Raw genomic sequence first — 24,117 nt, 5'->3', positions numbered from 1 at the left:
TTAAATTTAATGTTTATTAAGAACCATTCAGTAGGTACAATAAAAATGTTACTCTAACGCACTTCATAATTAAACACTTGAGTCGTTCAGTCTCGTCTAAAATGATTAGTGGGCCGGCTACACGACAGTTTGTTTTCAAATAGAATAAACAGGTCTCGTAAATAACGTAGCTAATACCGCTTGATATATTTAACACGCTAGCGCAGAATTTATAACTCACTGGGCGGTTTTTCGCACTGGACGTATTATGTTTTGATTAGGCTTTTAGTGTTGACATTATAAACACACAAGTAAAGACTTCACTCATTTTAAAATGGATTTGGATATTTTGGTGTCCAAAGATGCGAAATGACTTATCATGTACGAAATTGAGGGTGATTTCCTTTTAAAATCGTAAAATGGCTCCCCTATCCATACATGTATGATGCGTACACGACTATGAGAAACTTTGTGATTGCCAATTCTATTTGAAAACATAAGACACCTTTTTAGCTCAGCCAGCTAAACGCTAAAGATTGATTACATAATACAATTATTAAACAGTTTTAGCGTCCAACCAATGAAAACTGCGGTGCCACGTGAAAGTCACGTGAAACGTGCGACAGAGATAGCGCTCTATAAACCGAAATTATCTTCTGTACTCTACTTTCATTACTTTTGTTATACAACTTTAGCTCATCTTGTTAGACCAATTTTCATTGATTAGACGCGAATATTAAAAGGATTTAAAATTGAGAGTTGCTTATATAACACGAATCTAAACGCTATTTTACATGCAAACTAACGCATGCGAACATATTGCTGTAATATTGGTATTTCTATCGAAATTTGAGTAGTAACTTGATGTTTGATTTTAAGTCTATGATTATTAGGTTCTTCGCTGCTTGACTAGCTAGTGCTACGCGTGTTTCATACAAGAAATTAAAGAACAACGATCAAGAAATTATTTATAGTGTGCCCATTTCATGCGCATATTTGTGTGACAGACTTAATATGCGATTTCTATATCTGTGTGATTTTAAACTTTTAAATGCGTCGGGGTATTTTTGGGTGTTTTGTCTACAAATAGCGTAGGGTCTTTGTTGAAAGGGGTTTTTGAAATAAGTAGCGTCACGTAGCGGTCAACCTAAAGTAATGTAGTTTAAAAAACTGGCGCATAAATAAATTTAATAATTTATTGACTTCAAGAAGTGACAATGAAAAATTAGTTAACGGTTACTGCTTTTGTTTGCCGATAAAAATCACAACATTTAAGTATAGACACGGCATTATTGCACTTTTTAGGTTATTAATTAAGTAAGAACTAATCACTTACAACCATAAATCAGATTTGTAAAATTACATTAAAGAGAGATGTAACTATATTTTATTCCTCATCAGTGTGTTATTCAGATTTTTCAATTTGGTCTGTCTGATTTTTCAAGCACAACAAGCAGTGTTTTGTTTTACAAATCTGACATGAATTTATTTACAAAAACTTTTTTATAGAAAGTGTGGAAAACTAAGAAGAGAATCACAAGCATCTTTGGTATTCATAACACAGCAAATTTTTATACCTACGACCGCATACAAACTAAATTGGAACTCTAAATTTCCTTGCTACTAAAATTTGGCTTATGATTCAGTGATATGATGTTATGATTTAGTGACTTAATGTTTGATTATTATAAACAAAAATATTTCACAATAAATTTTAGCAACTTCTCCATAAAGTGGATAATATTAATTAAAATGGAGTATGTAATATATATTTATAATAATCTCTTTACGTTCTTAGACTATTCTAAGATGCAAAGTTGAAATCGGATTGGCATTTACTTGTGTCACAACCAGTACCAGGATTACATAATAATGGAGAAGAGCTACTCTAAAGATATGCGCGTTAGGGATGTGAAGAGGAAACCAGGAGTGTGATCGAAGGCTCGGGAAGCGGCTTACAGCTTCTTGTACCAGAAGAGGTAATGCTCGCCATCTTCCACTAGGAGATCGTCGACACCTGAAAAAATAAATTGAAAAATTATTCAATGGGTACAATAGAATCTTCCATTTCCTTCGTACCAGGATTATAGATACTATGAGGAGTTTTAACCTAAAGTGTTCACCACGAGCAGAGAGAATATAGAGATCTTTTTGGGCTTCTGATTGACTACCATTTCATGGCTTGCCTGTGGTATTTATAAAGAAAATACCAGGAGTACAGATTCATGAAAAAGATATTAACTCACCGACTGGCGCGACGAGTTGGTTCCCTGGTGGGCTGACCGGGTCAGGGATCTCGGGCAGGCGGTACAGCAGCCAATAGTGATATCCCATTGGTTCTTCCTTGTGGCCAGCCAGCGTGTGGACGTAGTGACCGTTCGGCCATTCGCTCGCTTCGAACTTGAATTTAGGGTTCTGTTCAGCTGCCATTTGCATCACGTGGTAGAAGGAGACATTGCTGAAAATTAAACAGGAAGAATAAACTAAATCTTCATTTTTTATTGATTGGCTGCATGGTAAGTAGACTTCTATTTAGTAAGTCACTCAGCTCACATATTTAGTAAGTCACTCAGCTCACATATTTACAGACCGCTAGAATAAAGGTAGGGATAGAATAAGGTAGAATAAGGATGTTTCTTATAGTGTTTTGACAACTGCGGTCGCGCTGTCATTACAATTTTTAAAATGTTAGCAAAGACAAGAATTAATTTTGTTGTCTGACTTTAAAATAATTAATCTGTACTGTGGTAATATAAATTTTATGAATGATTGATTTTGGAAATTATTATTCCTTCCGCAAGAAAATTGACTGCTCGTAATGACATATGACCATAATCGAATATTAAATCATAACTTTATGTTCTTAAATAATGTTTTTTTTTCCATAGTACAAAACCGTTTTTTGGACCAGATGATCAAGTGTTATGAGATAGACAGAGCCAAAATCTCAAATGAAATAAACAAATTCTGGAATCGAGCGGAAATCGAACCCACGCCCCTAGACAATGCCAGTTTATAGGTGTTTCCCTCATTTACATAGATTAAACAAATATACCGAGGAGCCACCATGTGGAGCGTGAAGTTCTCCGTGACGTTAGTTCCAAGCCACAGAGTGTAGGTGAAGGAAACATTGCGTGCGTCAGAGTCGTTGCTGGCGTGAGACTGGTGGTAGGCTAACTTCAGACTGCCGTCTCCGCCGTTGCTATCTGTGGAATTTAGTATTTTTAAAAGGCTCTTTTGCTTGAATGCATGGATGTAAGAAACTGTAATGAGAAGACGGTTCAGACTCCCATAACCATTACATTTTAAGTGTTACACTAGTCAACTTTGGTGTCAACTTTAACCTGCGCGTCGCCACCGATTAGATAAAATGCAGCAGTATTGGCAACGTCTCGAACCTCCATTTGGATACTGTCGCTCTAGTACCTACTCCGTTACTAGTGATCATTGGCAAAGGAAAACAACAGCAGTCTTCGTAGACAGAATAAGATTATATCAGAGTTGCAGCCCTCGTAACTACTTGAAGATTACCTAAAGGCTCATGACGGCTTTCAAGTAGTTTATCACTGCAATGCGGAGGTCGCACAGCAGCCAACGAAGCGGGAGTCAGGGCAGCCACAGCTGCGGCAGTCTTGGCAACGTCTCCCCAACCTCCGTCCGGGTTCTGGCGCTCTAGTAGCCACTTCCTCGCAGCGGGGAGACTCCAGTGCTGGTGTGCGCCGGGGCCGCTGTCGGAGTCTTCGAGAGCCTGAAAGTAAAATGGTAATAGATAAATCGACATTCATGTTAAATCTAATAACACTATTGTGAATGAACGCTCATTGATTTTGCTTGATTCTTGAACACATTTTTTTTCTTTAGTAACGTATTCACTGTCGTTGGTGGTCTCATATCGAAAACTGTGCCATGTTTTTCATACTGCCATAAAGAATCAATATTCGAAAACGGAGGAGTTGTGGCTTCTGAGTTTTGCTTGAAGACCAATCTCGACCGATCGAAATCTAGGCTAAAGTTTGTCGATTGCACTGTTCATGCCAAACTGACCTGAATGGCTAAGGCAGTAGTGGTGAGACTTCCGAAGCTGCCGTCGGGATGTTGCTGGCGAGCCAAGCCGGCCATCGGTCTACGCACGAAGTGCAGCAGGCTGCGGTGACGATGGTCCTGTACCACGCAGCGCAGAGCCAGAATCACCATGGATATGGTGTCTGGAAATATTTCCACAAATAAGTACATAAAAGTTTGGAACACTATAAAAAATGGTTAGTGATTTCGTGGTGGTCTCTCTCCACACTTGTAAATTCTTGATAATGATAATGCTATGTGTTTTTTTGTAGTATTTAAGATAGAACACGTCCATACAGAGTAAGTGTAACTCCCAAGTCTTAAGAAAATTTACAATGAATTGACAAGAATTGGGGAAAGAAAATATGTACTATAATCATTTACTAATCAAGGCAGCGGTGGTGGTATGACGGTTAAGACCGCCTGTGAACCGAAAGGTCGCAGGCTCGAATCCTACTCGTGCCATATGAGTTTGTATATCAATCTCACTCATGTATACTAGTTTTATCATTCACCTTGCTTCCGATGAAGAAAAACATCGTAAGGAAACCTGCAGGTTGATTATCAACTTGGGTGTGAAATGTAGAAGTAAGTGTTGTGTGTGTATCATTCCACGTGACGAACACTATCCTCAGCCATGAGGAATACGTCTATGAAGAGACTAACCAAGGCTGTGATCAGCAGCGGCGTTGGCAATGTCCAGCAGCCTCCTGATATGTCGCCTCCTGACATGAGCGGCAGAGGAACAGGCAGCCAATGTAGCATAAGCAAACTCTAAATCATGAGGTGGTTCACGATGTAGTAATGCTGTGACTAGATCTCGGCCGTGGAAGCAGCGAGGGTCCTTGCAGAGAGCGCCTAAAGCCAGGGTGTACGCTGCGAGACGGCCTAGCGGTGGTGGCGATTCATGATGCCTTGAAAGAGAAAAAAATTGCTTTAAACTTTACTTTATCGTTTTCGTAAGTTAGTTAACGCTTCATTGCACCAGAATGAAGATGCTAAAACTATAGGGCAAATATGTACAAACGGACAGTCTCATTACGAGTGCATATCTATGTATATACTTATAAATATGAAAGGATATAATCACTTAACAAATATTCATAGATCACTCGCCATTTTCATTCTTGGCCAGTGAGTTTCACGTTACGCAGAATACTGGAGGCAACTTACTTGGATATCATCAGGAGGATCTCGATCTCCATTTGTTTGGCAGATAGCTGCATTTCCAGTCCTTGTTGCTCAATCTCCTTCCCTGTATTGTTGGCCAACTGAAACAGATTTTGCATGATCGATAATTGTCAAATTTCCTTTGTTTTTATGATGCTATACTCCATTTCCGGCCGTACCGATAGATAAATTTATGAGCTCTCTCTATTGCAGAAGAAAAGTTATGACTAAGTAAATTTTAATGTTAGGTATTGTTTAAATGTAAAAACGCAAACTGTTCCGGTAAATTGAACTGTCAAATGTCCTTCTGTGACCTACTACGGCAATATCACTACGAATAAACTAACTTTATTTAAGAAATTACCAAGCTCAAAGGGGGCGCGGGAGGGGGGAGGTAATTCTTACCTGCAAAGTGAGCATCACATGATGCGTATCATTCCCCCAGCCCCAGTCAGGCTGCCGCTGCTGAAGCAGATACTGCAACGCCTTCTGTATCGCTTGCCCCTCGTTCAGGGTCTCCTCCCAGGCGATGGTGGAGGTTGACGTCACGGCCGTGGTGGTGGACGGTGGTTTGGTAGACGCTGTTGTTGGAGCCTCCGTCTCTGTGAAATGAGGACGTTCTAACCGGTTATGATGCCCTGGTTTACTCGTATGTTGCTAGCGGACCCTAGGCTCCGACGGTCAACAGCGGGAAGGAACCGGGAAATCGCTCAGGTGAGAGAGAAAGAGATTGAGATCGAGGAAGTAAATCAGAAAAAAACCATTATTAGGCCAATATTGAAAATCTATTAACAATACAACAATATTTTGTTGCACAAATGTGTTCCATAGTAGGTATACATTAGTAAGGATGCCGAGGATAGACGTGGAGAAGAAAAAGTATGGAGTGGACCCTGGGCTCCGACACTTTACGGCTGAAGGTAGAAATCGGGAAAACACTCATAATATAAAAGTACAAAATGTATCATACATAGCTTACTAAAATGACTGAGATTTGAAGAAAAGAAAGACCTTTCTTCTAATCTTTTGAGAAATTACTAAATAAGGAAATATAGTAGTGCGGATCGGACTAAAATTGTCAAAATAATATTTGGTTATATGAAATACGTAGTGTGAGTTGCGTTGCACCAGTAATTTGATGTTAACTATAACCCGCGCGTCGCCGTCGTCAACACGAACGACAAAATAGCTTACTTTGCGTTATTCTACGCAGGTCAAAGTTGAATGGTGCAACCCACTCTTTGTAACTGATATAGCTGGGAACTCACCAGTTTGCGCGTACGACGTAGACAAGACCAGTAGAACACATATTGATATGTTAAGGTATCCCATTTTTATCTGTAACAGAGATATATAGGAACTTAACAACAAAAACGTAATTTTGAAATACATAGTCGGTACAAGCGGACAAATGATGGTTATCACATACAAGAAATTTTCGCGCGACACGAACTGGAGCGTGATGATAACGCCAGTATGTAAAGATCACTGCACACGTGTGTCATTCATACGACGAAGAGAAACTCGCTCTTTCGAGAGACAATTTGCAACAATGCAACTTTCCACATTACATGCATTGCAGCCAATGCATAAATCGACATTGCATAAAATATCGCCGCTCAAATTGCGACATTTCATCTGCGCCGTGCATTTAAAATTCCTTTCTACGTTAGGATTTGCACCAATCTGAGAGCTTTTACCCCACGTTCGCACGGACGTGATAAAAGCCTCGCTTTTGATATAAGTGACATCGGCATTCAACCCTCGGTGGGTTGAATGTAACTAACAGCTCAAATTCAAATCTAAATATTTATTCAGAAATTAGACCTTCACAGGCACTTTTTCTCGTCATTTTTTATATTTATAGTTATTTCTCACAAGCTACAAACTACTATTATGCTCTTAAAATGCTATCAAAAACATTTCCGTGTGATAACAGAGGTTCGCTTCTATTTATTAATAACTTTCTCATCAAGAAACCGATATTTAAAAATGACTTGAAAGTGCCAACAGCCCGGTTTTCACGCAAAGTTTACATTATCAAAACAGTTCGAAGCACGCCTGTGCACACGAGGCCTTAGAGATATCTGGATAAAGTAGACGTATGAATTAAATTATGGCTGAATGAGATCGGAAATCTATCACATTTTATACTTGAAGTAAAAAATTGAAGGCTTAAAATGTAGGCGTGCAAAATCCATGTTAAAATGTATCGATCACAAACAAGTCAACAATCTCTTTTTCATCTAAACGCTTCTCAGCAACCGAGAAGCGTTTAGATGCACATCGTCGAAGCTAAAGGACCGCTTTCCCACTTTTTATTGTGTCTATCGCACGGTCGGCAAAAGTATTTTCAAATTAAGAAACGTAACTACAAAAAAAAAAACACTGTAGTTAACGATACGAAGAGCGCAGTGGCCAAAAATATCGTAAAATTTTGAAGTTTCTGCTGTGGTTTTGTGACCGGTCTACTTGTCGGCAACCCTCTTTGGGAATGCTGATATGAGTAAGTAATACCGTAATGATAATGCTAATAATGCTGTAATTAATATGAATGTATTTTCATATTATATTTCAGCGACGAAGCCGCCTTTTGCATTAAGTTATACTATATGTGATATATTTATGTACCTACATTAAATATATGCAATAATTTTTTTGCAATAACGTATTATTGTATTGTATTCTATTTTTTACACATCCACGCCTCAATTTAATTGCTATGAAGCTTTTCCCCATCATAAGTACCTATATTTGATTTTCACTCGTAATACAAATGTTCACCAATCCATTATAACTTCCAACGGAAAATACATAATAATCGACTTATTTCTTAAGCATATTGTTTGAATGTGCATCGTCATTGTGAGGGGAGGGCGCAATCAATAATATTGGTGCTATCGGTATTCCGGTACAGACAGCAAATAATTATAATTGAATAAATGAAATAATAATAGAAACTGTAAAGAATTGTATTATTAAATCAGTTACACAATCAATAAAATATAATAACTTTGGAATCAACAATAAATACACATAAAATTATATTAATTTAAAGTAAAAACTATTTATTTTAAAAATAATTTATAAATACTATTAAATTAAAACTAAAGAATATTAGTTATATATATTATAAATAGATTATTTTATGATAGAACTAGTGGCCCGTCTCGATTTCGCTCAGGAAAAAATATAATAAATTATACACCTAAACCTTCCTATCCACCACACTATCTATTGGTGAAAACCGCATGAAAATCCATGCAGTAATTTTTGAGTTTATCGCTAAAAGACAGACAGACGCGGCAGAAGACTTTGTTTTATAATATGTAAGGATAATCATATAAATTCATTAGTTTATTTTATCCTTTGTGTAGATCAAAAAATTTTTTTGTATTTAATTAAACTAATATCGAATATGAGATTGTATGTATGCTCCTGGCTGCTTCCTCCGCCATAATTGGCACCCAAGAAACCCAAAGTCCGTTCTAATCCCATCCATTTTTCTTTTATTAAAATACATATTTTACATAAATACATATATTTTATTTTAATAGATGGGCGTATTTTATGGAATATCTCTATTTTTATGTCGACCGTACTCCTGTACAAATAGCTTTTCTTAAATTTGTCTATAGCCAGCTCTATAACACATAGATACATCACATTAATATGATGATCTCAGTGCCGGTGTGTTGTTAACATTCTAACATGCAGTGTTAAATAATTCACCCCTTAGTGTATCCTTCAGAATACTGATGAAACAAGTTAGCTACAAGTTATAAATATTGATTTTGCAGCTAAGAACTTCTCGTTCATCCTCGCGTGTTGCATTTGGGGTTGTAACGCCGCGAAGCCACGCGACAACGTAAGAAATAAACCTTAAAACTTTCAAAATTCGGTTGTGATTTTAAAATAAAACAGGCCGCCTGTCTGATGTCAGTCCTCATTGGGAATACTATGTTGCCCATTACACACCACATTCACGGGAGTACATGGAGTTTCTACGAAAACTAACTCAAAAAGGTAAACAGTGTAAATTATTTCTATAACGATGATAACTTAAAAAAAATATGATGTAGCATTTATTGCTATCAGAGAGGTCTTGTTGCATTTAATACGCGACAAAAACCCTATCCGTGCAGGAAACCGTTGAGAAGTTCCCTCGTCAGGAGCCGTACTTGGCTGCACCATCACTAAACTACACGTGTGTACTAAATTTCAGCTCAATCGGTTCCATCCGAACATTCATATATACATAGTTTGCCTATTTCCGCGGGAAATTTGACCAAACATTTCGAAGGTATATCTCCCTCTATTTATCGTTGTGATGTACGTGTTGGGAACTGTGTACGTGATTCCACAGATGTACAGTCAACCACACGTTAAGTTCTTACACGATTATATATTCGGTAGTAATAGCTACAAAATTTGGCCAGCTTCATTTGTTGCACTAGACAGGAAAACGTGGCGTGCGAGATAGCGTTCTCTCTCTCATCTGAGCGTGTTCTGGGTTCCTTTCATAGCCATTGAGCGTGGGAGCCCAGGTCCGCTTTCCCACTTTTTCGTCTCCACTTCGAATGGTTGTCGGCATCCCTAGTTGTCACAGATCATTGCCACGCATATCATCCCTAACGACATCAAGCAAATAAAAGAGGGAGAAAGACTATACAGATTTTTTTTGTCTCTGACCCGACCATTGTTCAAAAAAAGAAATACCAAAAATATCTATCTTTTTAGCATGAGCTATCCCGCTCTCTTTCGCACTATCGGCGTTAGACAGAAGCACAGTGGCTATAGCATATGTGTTTCTAAGAGTGGGTTGCGCCAGTCAACTATGACGTTTACTTAGCGTGCGCAGATAAAACACAAAATACGCCATTTTGTTTAAACGTCGCGTCGCGTCAGCGGAGCGCAATATCAAATTTTATAAAAATTGTCTCAGCCGTTTGAGTGTGAAGAAATAACAAACGTGCTCACAAACTTTCGCCTTTAAAATATTAGTGGGATTTTGATATCAATTTATTGGCTCAAATTGGCGCGAGAATAAAACTAGAAGCTATCCCAGACAGGCAGACAGGCAGCTCACACATAAATAGTTACACGTGACTACAGATTCGGAAGTACTAGCAAATTGTAGATGTCTTTACTCAGTGGTTTTTTTCTTTTTCTTCTATAATTTTTGATGTGCTTGTAAATACCAACTATTATACATATATTTGGCTCTTCAGCGGTTTGGAATAAAGCCATGTTTTTGGAAGTTTCACACATTAAATGTTTCGCTACAGCTACTCACCTACGTTTATCACATTTAGATTGCCATATATTTATAATTTTCATGGAAAATCGATTCCTTTTCATATTTTATCGTATGCGGTTACGTCGTGTATGAGTAACTTGTACTCGTTCCTGTATTTTTATACTTACATGCTCTTGTAAGTGAGTGCCACTGAATATGCATGGCCACGATCGTCTTTCTCGGTAATAAAATGAAAGGTTAAACATTTTATGCCCCTTTTCTTGGTAAGCAAATCGGTTTGTGGGATTATTTTGGCGGTAATGTTTTTTCAGCAAACATTAAATGTTTAATTACTATGTTATATGTTTATAACAGAATGTTGGTGGCAGCCAGAAGAAACCTTTTTTAGAATATGAAAATGTTGTATGTTTGTCAAAATTCAACGGCAAATAATAGTGATGTCTATGAGAAATTATCTGCGCTGTGAAAATTTTCGGCCATTTTCTAAAGAGATCATCTCTCATCGGAAATTTCTCGAAATCCTTTCGAAGAAATTTCTCAAAAAAATCCGAGAGTAAATATACTTTATCTTGGCTGTTTGCGGCGATATGTGTTATTATCTCGAAAAGTCGTAACTTAACGCTTCGGAACATTTTGTCAGCTACAGTTAAACCACTAGATGATCTAACTTGTCCACAAGATGTTTAATTTGGCGGCAATCCATTCATGCCATTCCATTCCATATCCATTCATGTTCCAAATTTTGTGAGCATATAGGCAAAAAATCCGATCTATGAGCTATTTATTTTTATTTCACAACATTACAAAAAAAATGTATAAAATGTGGACTTAACGCCATATATGGCATTCTATACAAGTCAACCATTAGACCAAACAAATAATAAAAAAAAAAAAAACTTCTTAATGCTATACAGGCTGTGTGACTTTGAGCACATTAAGCGACGCAATTAAAATTAGCGGAATCAGTTACCAGCAAGGCAAGTGGTAATTTTCCGTCTGCTGGGCTGATGAGAGGGACGGGGCGCTCGCCTGTGAAAACACGTTTCCTGCACACTGGTTCGTGTAAAGGTGTTGGTAGTACCTAATAAGACTTCTAGATAAATATTTATTTTATAATAAAAAAGATGATTATGTGAAAATTAACAAGACTTTTGTTGATTATCATTTAATGTATTTCCTTTTGTCGAAATCCGGCATAGAAAACTGGAACAACTCGCTTTCGAACCGTTGGTCTGATTTTGATGAAATTTAAAAGGTATGCAGGATCTGCCAATAGATTTTTTAAGTTCGTGGGGCATCAAAATCGGTTAAGTAATTTTTGAAATATTCACAATTTTGTAAAATCTCACCAAAATTTACAAACCAGTACAGTTATTACAACTGCTCTGATTGCGAAAAATATATAATTTTTTTTTTTGCCAAAAGTGTGTATCATTAAGTCCCTGATTTATGCCTAGTCCTTGAGGGTGGTTGGCGATTGAAATCATCAATTTAGTTTATAGTTTTAGATAAAACGGTCCAAGATAAACAAATTATTTCCCACATTGTCCAGCCGTGGACTTCTTGAGGTTCAGATGATGTTGTCCAGCCGTGGAATTCTTGAGGCTCAGATGATGATAATTAATAGCTCTCAAAACATGAAGTAGGTAGGTATAAGAAAACAATATCTTTGAATGATTTCAGAAGAATTGGACTATATGTGATTTGCTACAGATTACAATAGGCTCATTCTAACGCATTAGGTAATAACCTGTAATGTTAGATGTAAGAAATGTTAATAAATAAATAAATAAAAAAATAATAATTATCAATTGATGTAACAAAAAAGGTCACACAATTCCATTGTAACTAAATGTACATGTGTTAAGATGAATCGACCTTTGTATTCATCCATCATGCTCAGAAAGATAAATCACTTCCCTCATACAGTCGTTGCTACATACTTACTGAATTATTTAATGTAGATTATAAGGACTAACAAAAGATGAAAGATATTTATTTGATACATACATTTAAATTGATACATAAAAATTAAATAGATAGGAACAAATCACACAGATTGAGTTAGCCCCAAAGTAAGTTCGAAACTTGTGTTATGGCATACTGTATTCAACTATGCTATATTCTATAACATATACATATATAGTCAAAAATCATCCAAGACCCAGGTCAATCTGAAAAAGATTGACCTGACCGGGGATCGAACCCGGGACCTCCAGTGTAGCAGTCCGGCTTGATGACCATTAGGCCACGGAGGTCGTAATAAATAAAATTACAAAAAATGGTTATATATTGTATTTATCACGTGTTATTATTAACATTTAAATTTATTAGTAACATTTAAATTTACGGATGTTTTAATGTATACATTAAAACATCCGTAAATTTAAATGTTGTTTTATGTTAAATAATTAGATCGCCGAGCCGGTTTTTCATTTATTGTATCAGGAAGATAGGACGCCGTGAATATATTTCGGACACACGTCTCAGGGGAAATTTCTGAACTATCAAATTACACCATAGGTAAAATTCTGGGTAAAATTAGTTTTAGGTAATTTCCCTTTTTATACCTGCCTATAGGCAACAATAGCGTCTCCAAAGAGGGTTGTTGAAGCATAGTCTCAATTTTTTTAAGCGAATTAGGCTTTGGGGCGTCACAACTCCGAATGTAATAGGGAGCACGCGAGGATGAGTGAGAGAGTGTATTATAAATGTTTGTGAGGTTTGTTAATCTTTCACGCCAAATTTACTGATTGTTATGAATCCTGAAATTCCTACGGGAGCGAAGCCCCGGGGCGCTGCTAGTTGTGAATAAATAAGAAACTACATACTTAATAGAATTACAATTACAAGTTATGTATGTACAGAACGCTAACACCACAATAGCTAAAGCTCCATACGACATGTTGAAACCATAGACATGTAATCTACGTACAACGAAACAATTTATTCATAACAAGATTAAAGTATCCGCTTCAATCTTTTAACTGCTAGCTATCATGGCAGAAATAAATAAACAAAATACAAAACGGCAAAAGAGAAGCATCACAGAGGGTCGCGACATCGACGTTTATCGCCAAATACTGGATTAAATAAATTAAAGTTATTACTAGCTAAATATAGCCAGTAATAAAAACAATTCAGTTGAGAAATTGTTATCATTGGCAACATTCGCAGGAGTCCATTCGCGAACTAAACGTTATTTGTCTGTGTCTCGAAGTTAGTTTGCTAAAGTATTAAGTATTAAAGATCTTAACAATATTTTTTGTTGCATGTGTTGATAATGTTTTATTAAAAATAACAATAAACTGCAGAAGCACGTTTTTGCTTAGAAGAAATCTTCTAAAAAGTGTTGTAAAATTAGGTAGAAAAGCTACGTACAAGAAAGATTGATGTGCTTATTAGAAATACATAAAAAGAAACGAGACAGAACGCTGAAATCTTTTGGTCCAATGTGCCCATCCCAATGTGTCACTTTCCACTTTCGTAGGTAATCTATTTAGTTTTTGCTTGTTGAGAAAAGAAACTATTGTTTTTATTTTTATTTTTTTTTAAATAAATTGAGTGTTCTGTCCAGCACGTAAGTTGTTTAGAAGTGCGCGTTCCGCATACATTTCCCTCGGGCGGATATGTATCTGCAAAACACACTGTCCCAGATGTCACGCGATATTTTCACAAAAATATTCATCCTATTTGGTGTATCGTGGTCGAGTGGTCAAGATTAGTTTAGTGGTCCTTCGTTGCTTGGAAGCAAATTTTTTCAGTAAAATCATTGCATTTATATTTAACAAAAAAAATTCCCATTTATTGTTAAATATAAATCACATTCCATTTTGACGACCTCGGTGGCGCAGTGGTAAAGTGCTTACCTCTGAACCAAGAGGTCCCAGGTTCGATTCCCGGTCGGGTCAAGATGGAAAATGATCTTTTGGCCCTGGTCGTGGATGTTTATCATATGTATTATAAATGTTATAAAATATGGTCCATAACACAAGTCGAGAACTTACTTTGGGGCTAGCTCAATCTGTGTGATTTGTCCTAATATATTTATTATTTATTCCAGATCTAAAATCATTAATTATTGAAATTTTAACCGAAACATTAAACCTACTAACTCTCATCTCCGCGTGTTTCCGGTTTCGTTCAGGGTTGTGAAGCCGCGAAGCCTGAGATCAGGGTAAAAAAACCTTAAAATTTTAGAGATTCGGCTGTGATTTTACAACCGGCCGCTTGTCCATCCTCCATGGGAGTATACAGCATAGTCGTATTCTAGGGAGGAACTACACGCCACAAAGTACATTCAACCTATTTACTTCCTTAATTCATTAAAAATATAAAAAAAACATTTTCGAACTGCGGAAATAAATCCTCGGATTAATGGTTTATTGTGAACCTATTTGAAAACCTTATTTGAAAGGAAAATTAAAAAATACATTTAAATATCAATTGATTTTATTAAATATAAATTACATGCCAATATTTATTGTTCAAATGAATGAGAACAGTTACTTAATTCATAATCATTACCACCGGCCATCTTAACCCAAAATCAATTTCCTAAATGTTATTCTGGCAGCATTGTCTAATGCACATATAAACTTGTGTTAGTTGAACAAAATGGCGGCTCAGCTGAAAGTTGCACTTTCCACCAAAGAGAACATTATTTCACAACTTCTGCAATGTTGCACGTCAGTAAGTTGGAAACATTGAGCTAGCAATTTACTTGATTTAGAATAGAAGTTGAAAAATTATCCCCAAATTTTCTTGTTATCTTAGAAGTGGACGTTATTGAACTACCATCCTTGCTAACATTAACTTTCCTTGGAAATGCGATTGTTGATGTTGAATTGATTGTTGATTGCGATCAGCTGTCAACTTTGTAAGACATGGGAGGACATGGAGTGGACCTTTTCCAAGAACACACGACATCATGCCTCTATCTATAGGTACGCATATTAACAATGGAAAAAATTGTCTTTTCTTTCTAGAACACATTGGGTCTTATATAAATCTATCTTTAAACACGTACTTCTGTATTTTCCGAAGTTAAAAAACACACAAAAAGCAATTTCACCCTGTAAAATTTTTCAATCGACAACGTAAAGCCTTTCGAAATTAGTTCACTCGCGATAAAAATGTAAATTGTTGAACGCTCAAAGCTCGCGTCAATGGTCTAATGCACGCTTTGCATTTTGTAACATGTGTCGATAAATTTGCATGTATTATGCGCTTGGGCTGAGACTTTCTGTGTCGTTATGCTTCCCTGGTACTGTGGGTTAAATTAAATAGAAAAAAAAAACAAAATTAAGTTTGGATAACAGAAGTTGAGGATAACAGAAGCTGAAACATTCCTTTGTCACCTATTTTAGTTTTAGAGATAAATGTAATAACAACATTTATCTCTAAAACTAAAATATGTAAATAAATAAGTTAAAGTATTGTAACACTATGTAAGTGTGGCAATGAAGTGATTTTTTTATTTTTCTCTCACAATGTATAAATAGTAGGATTTGATTTTTATGCGGAATTATGCGCTTCGGCTGAGACTTACTACTTTGTTATGCTTCCCTGGTACTTTGAGTAAATCTAGTACTAATATTAAAACTATAAATAAACATTGTGTGCAATGTACAGGCATAATTAGATTCCAAAGACTGACTCTAAACTAAGCAGATGCATCTCAGCGAAAATAAGCCTGCACTTAGTACCCAACAATGTTGGCAATACATTTTAGTAGGTACAATCAAACAAACTCATAAGCATAGGTGTATAGCACAAAAAATATTCTTATTCTTGCAAAAATATTCTTATTCTTATAAAACCAGCTGAATCACGTTTTATTTCTCAATACGATACGCGATAAGACATATGCAGTATTGGCGCAAAGAACGCCATTTTCATCTTTATTTTCCCGCCAGATAAACGCGTAAAACTGTGTTATTTTTATAATACAAATTCGGGTCGGAAAAAACCCTGAATATTTTGCAAGAGTGCTTACATTTTGCGGGACAACACGCGATTTTCCTTTGTATCACTTATATTTGAGTGATATATCTTACATTTTTTTTAACAATTTACATACCTTATCTAGTCCCCTAATATGTAAGTAACAATTGAAATGACTATCCTGCAAATTACGTCAGGAATAAATATCTGGCTATGCCGCTCCCGTCTGGCCCTGGCAGAAGGGGCAAACCAAGAAATTCTGAATTGATGTCGTCAAGGATGATATGCGTGCCATTGCCTGGCAACTAGGGATGAACCGACGAACGTGCGAAGTGGAGACGAAAATGTAGAAAAGCAAATACTGGTCTCCGAAGCTTATATAGCTGTTTAGAAACATGGATAACGCTCAAATGAGAGACAGTAATTGAAATAACTATCATCGTTGTTAAAAACCTAAAACAATAAAGACTGATGACTCTATCCCACATAGACCTTCCTTTGTTCATGAGATAAATGTGACCCTAAGCAGACAAAATAAAGTTGGGTCTAAGTTTTAACGAGACGGGTCGAGGCGCAACTAAATTGACATTGACGAGACATCCTGTAATTTTGTCTGGGCACGGGCCGAAATTTGTTACGAAGTCTATTCCTAAGTTGTAATATAAAAAAGTATTTACAAAATACTTTATTACACAAATTTGTTACATATTACAAAATGTATCTAAGCATAACATAATGACTTAAATAAATCATTTATAACTAAACTTAAACTAATTAAATAATATATAAATAGAAACAATTTAGATATTATTGCTGCAGTGACATCTTGTATTGTAATTAAGGTAAAATTTACAAGATATCACTAGCGCATAATTGATCTGTGTTAGTGCGGTAATTCACAATGTGTTTTCCCTAAAAACGCCGTGAGATTTCCCACCAAAAAAAAAAATTCAGTCATTATTTTATTCTGCAAGATTGGTGAAAATTATTTGATTTACATTCGTATTGTCTTCAGTCTGTCATTTTACTACTGTTTCCCGCAACGTGACCAGTTCCATATTGCAGTTTAAAAAATCTCAACCTTAAATAAAAAATGTCATGTACTTATCTCAAAAAAAAAAAAAAGAATAACTTTCTTATAATTTTTCACCCCTTCATCCATCATTTTCATTATGACGCAATTATTAAAATCCAATTAATGAGTATTTAAGCTTGGCGAGAGCATGCTAACAAACTATAAGTTTTTGCAACGTGTCTAATATACATAATTAATTAAACAAACGCTGTATCAATAACATAACCTAAAAAAAAACAGTAAGTACTAACAGCAAACACTCCCAAGTAATTCACTTGGGAGTGTTTGCGACACAAAGCAGGCACCCCCGAGATGGATATTGTTTACTCCTCTAGATGCAGTTTGTTGACTGTACTTAGTTATTATTGGATGGCTCGTCAAATTGATCTAAGAAGCAACGGTTTCTGAAGATGCCTCCCCCTCCTCACCCTCATGTTTGCATTCAAGGTTGTGACGTCGTGAAGTCCGGAGTGAGCGTGTAAAATAAACCTTAAAGTAGTAAAGTAAACTATCGGCAAACAGTACGCCAAACGTGGCGGATTCGGCATAAATTGCTGGTTATTCATTGCTGTATCTGAAAGCTCTCGTACAAACTATGCAATGTTCTTTCATTCCCGTCGGCATCAGGTTCAGTTCGGCATGTATAATGTAAAAGCATGGATTTAATAAGTACTTCGTACAACGGTGTACCCTACTCATCTAGTTTGTGGTTTGTTGACTGATTTAATTCAAAACATGATATTTCGTCACACTGACATATGTCAGTTTGTCTTTGGTAGAATTTTCATTCTACCAAATTTTATATTCAGCTGTCAGTTCAGTTGGCGAACGAATGAAAAGAAGGAATGAAATGGTTGAACAAGAGTCTAATTCAAATCTTGTTCGATAGGCGTAGCCTTCTTGACTTCGTGTAGCGCATTGTGCTCTTAGTGGGCAAACGAGTTTGCCCATGGCACCAGCAACCCGATCCATCTCAAGCTCGATGTACGTGAAATTATATAAGAATAAATAGCTTGCCCGCGGCTTCGTCCGTGTAAATTTCCCACGCGAATAGTTATTTTCCTAGAAGAAAGGTACTACATACTTCAAATTACATGGATGCAAGAATTCAAGAAGATTGCTCCAGTATATAGAGCGTGAAGAGGTGACAAACAAACTTGCTTTCGTATTTATAATATCAGTTAGGATGTATGTAATTTACGTCTAGTCAAACCACCTCCTCTCACGAAACTATGCGATGTTCATATCGAGAGGAAGGAAGTAAGATATATCGATATTCTATATTATATTAGTAGATTATAATTCCCTTTGATTAGTCTGGAGTTGGAAAATGAAAATATTTGTACAGTTAACACATAGTTACCCTTCACAGACCTCTATGCCGCGGTATTAGTGGCAAAACTGGGTTTATTATGTAGCAGGTTGATTTGCGGTCGATTGTACAAGTAGATAATGAGAAAAGTAAGATAGATTTTGTGATTATATATATATAATTTAAATTACTAATAATATTTATCATTACGGATACCTAAGATCGGAAACCTATGTTCTTTTTTCTTGAATTACGTATTTATTCAATTCAAAACAGAGATTGTTTATGAGAATAATAAAATATATAGCCAAGTTTTTAATGGAAGTACTTGGTAAGTAAGTACTCGGTAGGTGGTTTTATTTCACAAAGCCAATTGGCTTTGTGAATAACAAAATAAAATATTATACTGAATTTTCACTTCACTAAATCTCAAAAAACATCGCAATAAAAAAGTGAAGGAAAAAATTACAATTTAAGAAGTTGGGATGTTCCGAATTCAAAACGAATATTTTTTCCCCCGTTGTAAGGTAACAATTTTGTTCAAATTGAAAACTCTGCGTTTTTGCTGCTAATAAAATAAATTCGTTAGGTCCAATGAGATTCGAATGCCGAAGGACTTGTGATTAAATTTTTACTCGATTACACAAATAGGAGTGTCATGTATACACGATTTATGTATACGTCTGTACGGACAGTATGTGTCTGTTAGTATAAATATTTCAATTCCTAACTAAGAAATACATGTGTAATGTGTAAATCTAAAATAATATCACCTTAAGAGAATCCTAGTGTCTAATACAGGTGCCTAATATATCACAATAAAACCTATAATGTAATGTGTACTAATTTGTTTGCGATCTGTTTACTAAATTATTGGCTACAAGCTTCCTCAAGCGACATTAGCAATATCACCATAGTAAGAACAAAATTACAAAAATAAAAATACTACTATTCTTGAAATCGGTTAACATAACACCATTTATTTGAAGCAATATGTCTTCTTTCTCGTGACAGAAACGATTTTGGAATAATATATGTGGATATACGTTTGATTCGATCGTAATTCGATTGTAATTCGATTTCGGCCAGCGTTTCCATAGCTGGCTGGAAAATGTGCTTTATTATCATTCGGTTTGAACGATGTTTACGAAGTAATAATAAAATGAAGCAATATTCTTTTTTACGTTATGAGAGAGACAGAGAGAGATTAAAAAAATATATATATACATACGTATGTAGGTAAGTAAGTATGTAGGTAATTTTTCTTGAAAATCTTTTTATTCTTTAGCATGTAACCAATTCAGTACGAATAGAAGATTATTCTCGGAGACAGCCGCAAGCCGGCAATTATCTCAAGTAAGGTCGAAGTGTGCACACACACATGGTAGTTTGGTATTCTAAGATCCTGTAACTCCGGAGTGCATGATGTAATATTTAAGATAATATCCATATTCAACTTTTATATTTTTGTTATTATTATGTTTGATTAATGAGCTGTAAAATTTTAATCCTAACTAATATTATAAATGCGAAAGTAACTTTGTTTTGTTTGTTACATCCTCATGCTCTTAACTCGACCAAATTTCTTGAAATTTTGCATACATGTTTGAATTATGGATACGGACATACGGGTACCTTTTTATACAGGAAAAATAACTGTTCCCGTGGAAAATTTACGCGGGCGAAGCTACTGCTAATATAAAAACAAATCTAAAGATTAAAAATTTACTTTTTTGTGAAATTTTATTTTTTATCTAGTTTTGGTTATTAGTTTCTAGTCAAGTTTAAACGTGTGCATGTATTGTTGTTGATATGAAATGTTCCCTTCTATAATGAGAAAAAGGGAATATATAAATAAATGATTGTAAACAGTTCTCGTAGACTTGCTACGACTGGAGCTACGACTCGTAGCATTGCTACAATCGGGGCTACAACTTCTAACTGCTTCGACATGACTGAAGTAGACCATTGACCGCTTTCCCGCTTTACATATGACGAAGTCATTGCGTGTGTACACAGGGTGACTTTTAATACATTGCCAATATTTTGTCTACACGCTCAGTTCATGATTCTGAACAAATTTTATTATGGGGGTAACTCCGAAATCGCGAAAAACACATCAGATATTCTATACAAAATTAAATATCTAACTTCAGCTGATTCTTTTTCGCAATTTCAAGGTTGCTTCCATACGTTAAGTTGTTCAGTACCATCGACTGAGCATCTGGACAAAATAATGCCAAATGTATCAGAAATCACCAAATGTATAGAAGGAAAACATCGCGAGGAAACCTGCACACTGGTTGACAGTTTAAGTTCACTCGTGTGTATGCGATCTCACTTGACACTAGGCAGTCGTAAAGTCATGTCAGACGCCTTTAGGCGACTTGAATATAATCTGTCATTAGTGTCAGAAATAACACTCTATTTTATAATACTAATACTCAATTTTATAAGTTTTGTGTGTACATAAATTTATAAATAAATAAACACACTCGAAAATAAGAAGTACGTATATATACTCTGTACGTATCTTTGCTCAATGGTCACCGTAAGAGTCAACTTTCTGGGTCGCAGCTGCTAATTCCGTTTATTAGTTTTGCCTGATTAGATTCCGTACTTAATACGAGCGTGGTTCGGGCTAGTTCACTGCTTGTACAATTAGTGAAGTTTGCTCATTGGTCGTCTCCTTCAACCTTTTTGAAGTGAAATTTCTTTAGTGACGTTGTGCACTTTTTGTGATGGGCAAAAAATGTTAAACTCGCGTCAGGACACGTGACCTGGGGCCCGATTCTCACGCAATCGAAGTTCATATCATCAATTTTCTCAATTTTTTTCGAAGGTTTTAAGCAAATTTGCAATGGAAAATATCGATTGACTGATGCATTGAATTGAACTCTTTCAACTCTTCTTTCTCTTTCTTAGCAAAATCTTCAAAATTTAACGGTTGATTTTTTTACGCGAACCCTGGGTTTCGGAGCGTCACAGCCCCGAATGAATCGAGGATGAGAGCGAGACATAAAATAATCGTTATGGTATTTTAAGTAATTAAAAAGTTATTATATTAGATTTTGTATTCAATATATATATATATATATATTATATACTATTATTATAAAGAGATAAGCGTTTGTGAGTTTGTTGTATGGTGGGTAACCTCCGAAACTAACGAATCTATTTCAAAAAATATTTCACCATTTGAAAGGTACATTGTCCAAGATTGCTAGAGGCTATATTTTATCTCTAAATTCTCACGGGATCAAAGCCCCGGGCAACATCAAGTTATTCATATATTGCATTTTATGTGAATTTAAATGAAAACTTGTAAAAATAAAGCTTTTCGAGGTTAGCACAAACAAACAAACAAACTGAGCGCACAAACCTTTTGTTTAATTATAAAATGGTGGACACAGTGTCATCAAAGTAAATAAGTAAGTATATATAAACATAAATGAGAAACGTATGCCCGTAAATATTTGCAATGTTGGAAATTAACCTTCACAAAATATTGAGGGTGTAAAAATTGTATCTGAAATTTATATTTTAAGTTTATTGTATTTGCAATTTACATTTTAAGTGAAAAATACTTAAGCGGCGTTGTGCATCGCTTTTTGTGATGGGTAAAAAAAAGTTAAACTCGCGTGAGGACTCGAAAATTCATAAGACGTCAAAAATGCACAACGTTGATATTCAAGTTTTCACTTCTGCCTGCACTCCCGGAGTGCAACCCGTTTTTTTCGATAAAAATACATTTTTTATATGACAGACCTCATTGAAAAAAATATGGAAGTAAGATTGTATTTGTCTTAAATATAATCTTTGTTGAACATAAAAAAGAATAAATCTGTTTCAAATAATAAGCAAAATTGTACAATGGTGGAGTTATCCCAAGAAAATCCTTTTATACTGAGCTGGCTTTAGCCCGCGGCTTCGCCCGCGTAATTTTCCCACGGGAATAGTTATTTTTCCGGGATGAAAGGTATCCTATATCCTTCTCCACACTTCAAACTATATATATGCAAAATTCAAGAAGATTGGTTGAGTAGATAGAGCGTGAAGGAGTAACAAACAAACTTACTTTCGCATTTATAATATTAGCTAGGATCATAGATAAAATTAAATTAACCATAATAAAATAGTAGGAAATGCGGATGATATATTGTAGACTAGCATTTGGCCGCGGCTTTGTCCGTGATGAAAACGTATACGCCACAACAACTATAATTTATTCTGACTTAATAAAACTTCGTTTAATTTTTGTATCATAGTAGTGTGTGTACCGTTAATGTTCTGTGGCGAAGGTAGGTAGTTTAATTACAGAACAAAAACGCATGAAAATACATCAAATGTTGCAACTAATAAAAATTTCGGATTTTGTTACATATGCAATTATGTTGGGTGACTTAATCTTTGTACTTTATATAGTTTGTTCACAGAGCTTCACCGAGGGAATATAATACGCATGTAGGTTATGTAAATTTGTTACGTAATCAACTTATTGGTAATAAATGATAAATATATTGGGATATCACACAGTTTCAATTAGCCTCAAAGTATATTTGATAATTGTGTTAAGGTACAGTTGGAAATATTATATTTTATAACATAGATAAGTATAAAGTATATATGAAGTGGTGTAATGGTTAAGACAACCGCCAGTGAATCGAAAGGTCTCAGGTTGTCATCGTACTCGTACATATGAGTTTGTATACCAATTTGATTCATATATTTCACAGGCCACTACCTGCACTACCTGAAGGAAAACATCGTGAAGAAACCTGCACACTGGTGGACAGTTTAGTTCACTAGTGTGTATGCGACTACCTTCCACTAGATGGCGGTGAGTAGTCGTAAGTCATGTCAGATGCCTTTAGGCGACTTGAATAAAATCTGACACCAGTGTTAGCGATAACACATTTGATTTGATGACGAATGTGTGTGTGCGTGATGACGATGAGAAGTGAGAGAGAGAGAGAAATGTGTGTGTGTGTGTGTGATATGCCAATAGAATTTTTAAGTTCGTGGGGCTTCAAAATCGGTTCAGTCGTTTTTGAAATATTCATTATTCATTTATTCTTTATGTTTCTCTGTTTGTGTGTTAGTTTGTTCACGCGGTATGTTGTATAGCGGATGCTCAAACTCAAAATCTGGTATAGGTTACATAGAGATACGTTACTGAGATATTGACAATAATATATCGAAATAAATAATAGTCCAATAGTCGACATAAAGTAGGCGCGCGCGATGCTACGGGCAAAAGCTAGTGCTATTATTAAAATAAACGAATGAAATATACACATTAAAGTCATTTTA

The 24,117-nt window shown here is 35.7% G+C and overlaps 1 protein-coding gene across 2 annotated transcripts in view; it reads right to left on the bottom strand.

The window, feature by feature from the left end:
• Positions 1 to 24,117, bottom strand: part of LOC128679315 (uncharacterized protein) — a 71,382-nt gene continuing 47,265 nt past the window's right edge. For both annotated transcript variants that reach the window (XM_053761453.1, XM_053761454.1), the window contains 9 exons: positions 6,480 to 6,549; positions 5,617 to 5,813; positions 5,215 to 5,312; positions 4,708 to 4,955; positions 4,024 to 4,184; positions 3,511 to 3,727; positions 3,035 to 3,185; positions 2,226 to 2,437; positions 1 to 1,996 (listed from right to left, as the gene is read on the bottom strand). In XM_053761453.1, coding sequence (XP_053617428.1) covers positions 1,935 to 1,996; positions 2,226 to 2,437; positions 3,035 to 3,185; positions 3,511 to 3,727; positions 4,024 to 4,184; positions 4,708 to 4,955; positions 5,215 to 5,312; positions 5,617 to 5,813; positions 6,480 to 6,543 — 1,410 coding nt within the window. In that variant the 5' untranslated portion in view covers positions 6,544 to 6,549 and the 3' untranslated portion in view covers positions 1 to 1,934. The remainder of the gene's footprint in view (positions 1,997 to 2,225; positions 2,438 to 3,034; positions 3,186 to 3,510; positions 3,728 to 4,023; positions 4,185 to 4,707; positions 4,956 to 5,214; positions 5,313 to 5,616; positions 5,814 to 6,479; positions 6,550 to 24,117) is intronic.

This window comes from Plodia interpunctella, chromosome 21, assembly GCF_027563975.2.
Source record: "Plodia interpunctella isolate USDA-ARS_2022_Savannah chromosome 21, ilPloInte3.2, whole genome shotgun sequence".
In the NCBI taxonomy this organism is placed as follows: Eukaryota; Metazoa; Arthropoda; class Insecta; order Lepidoptera; family Pyralidae; genus Plodia; species Plodia interpunctella.
Note: the sequence above shows the minus strand (reverse complement) of the source record. Positions and strands in the feature narration are given on the sequence as shown.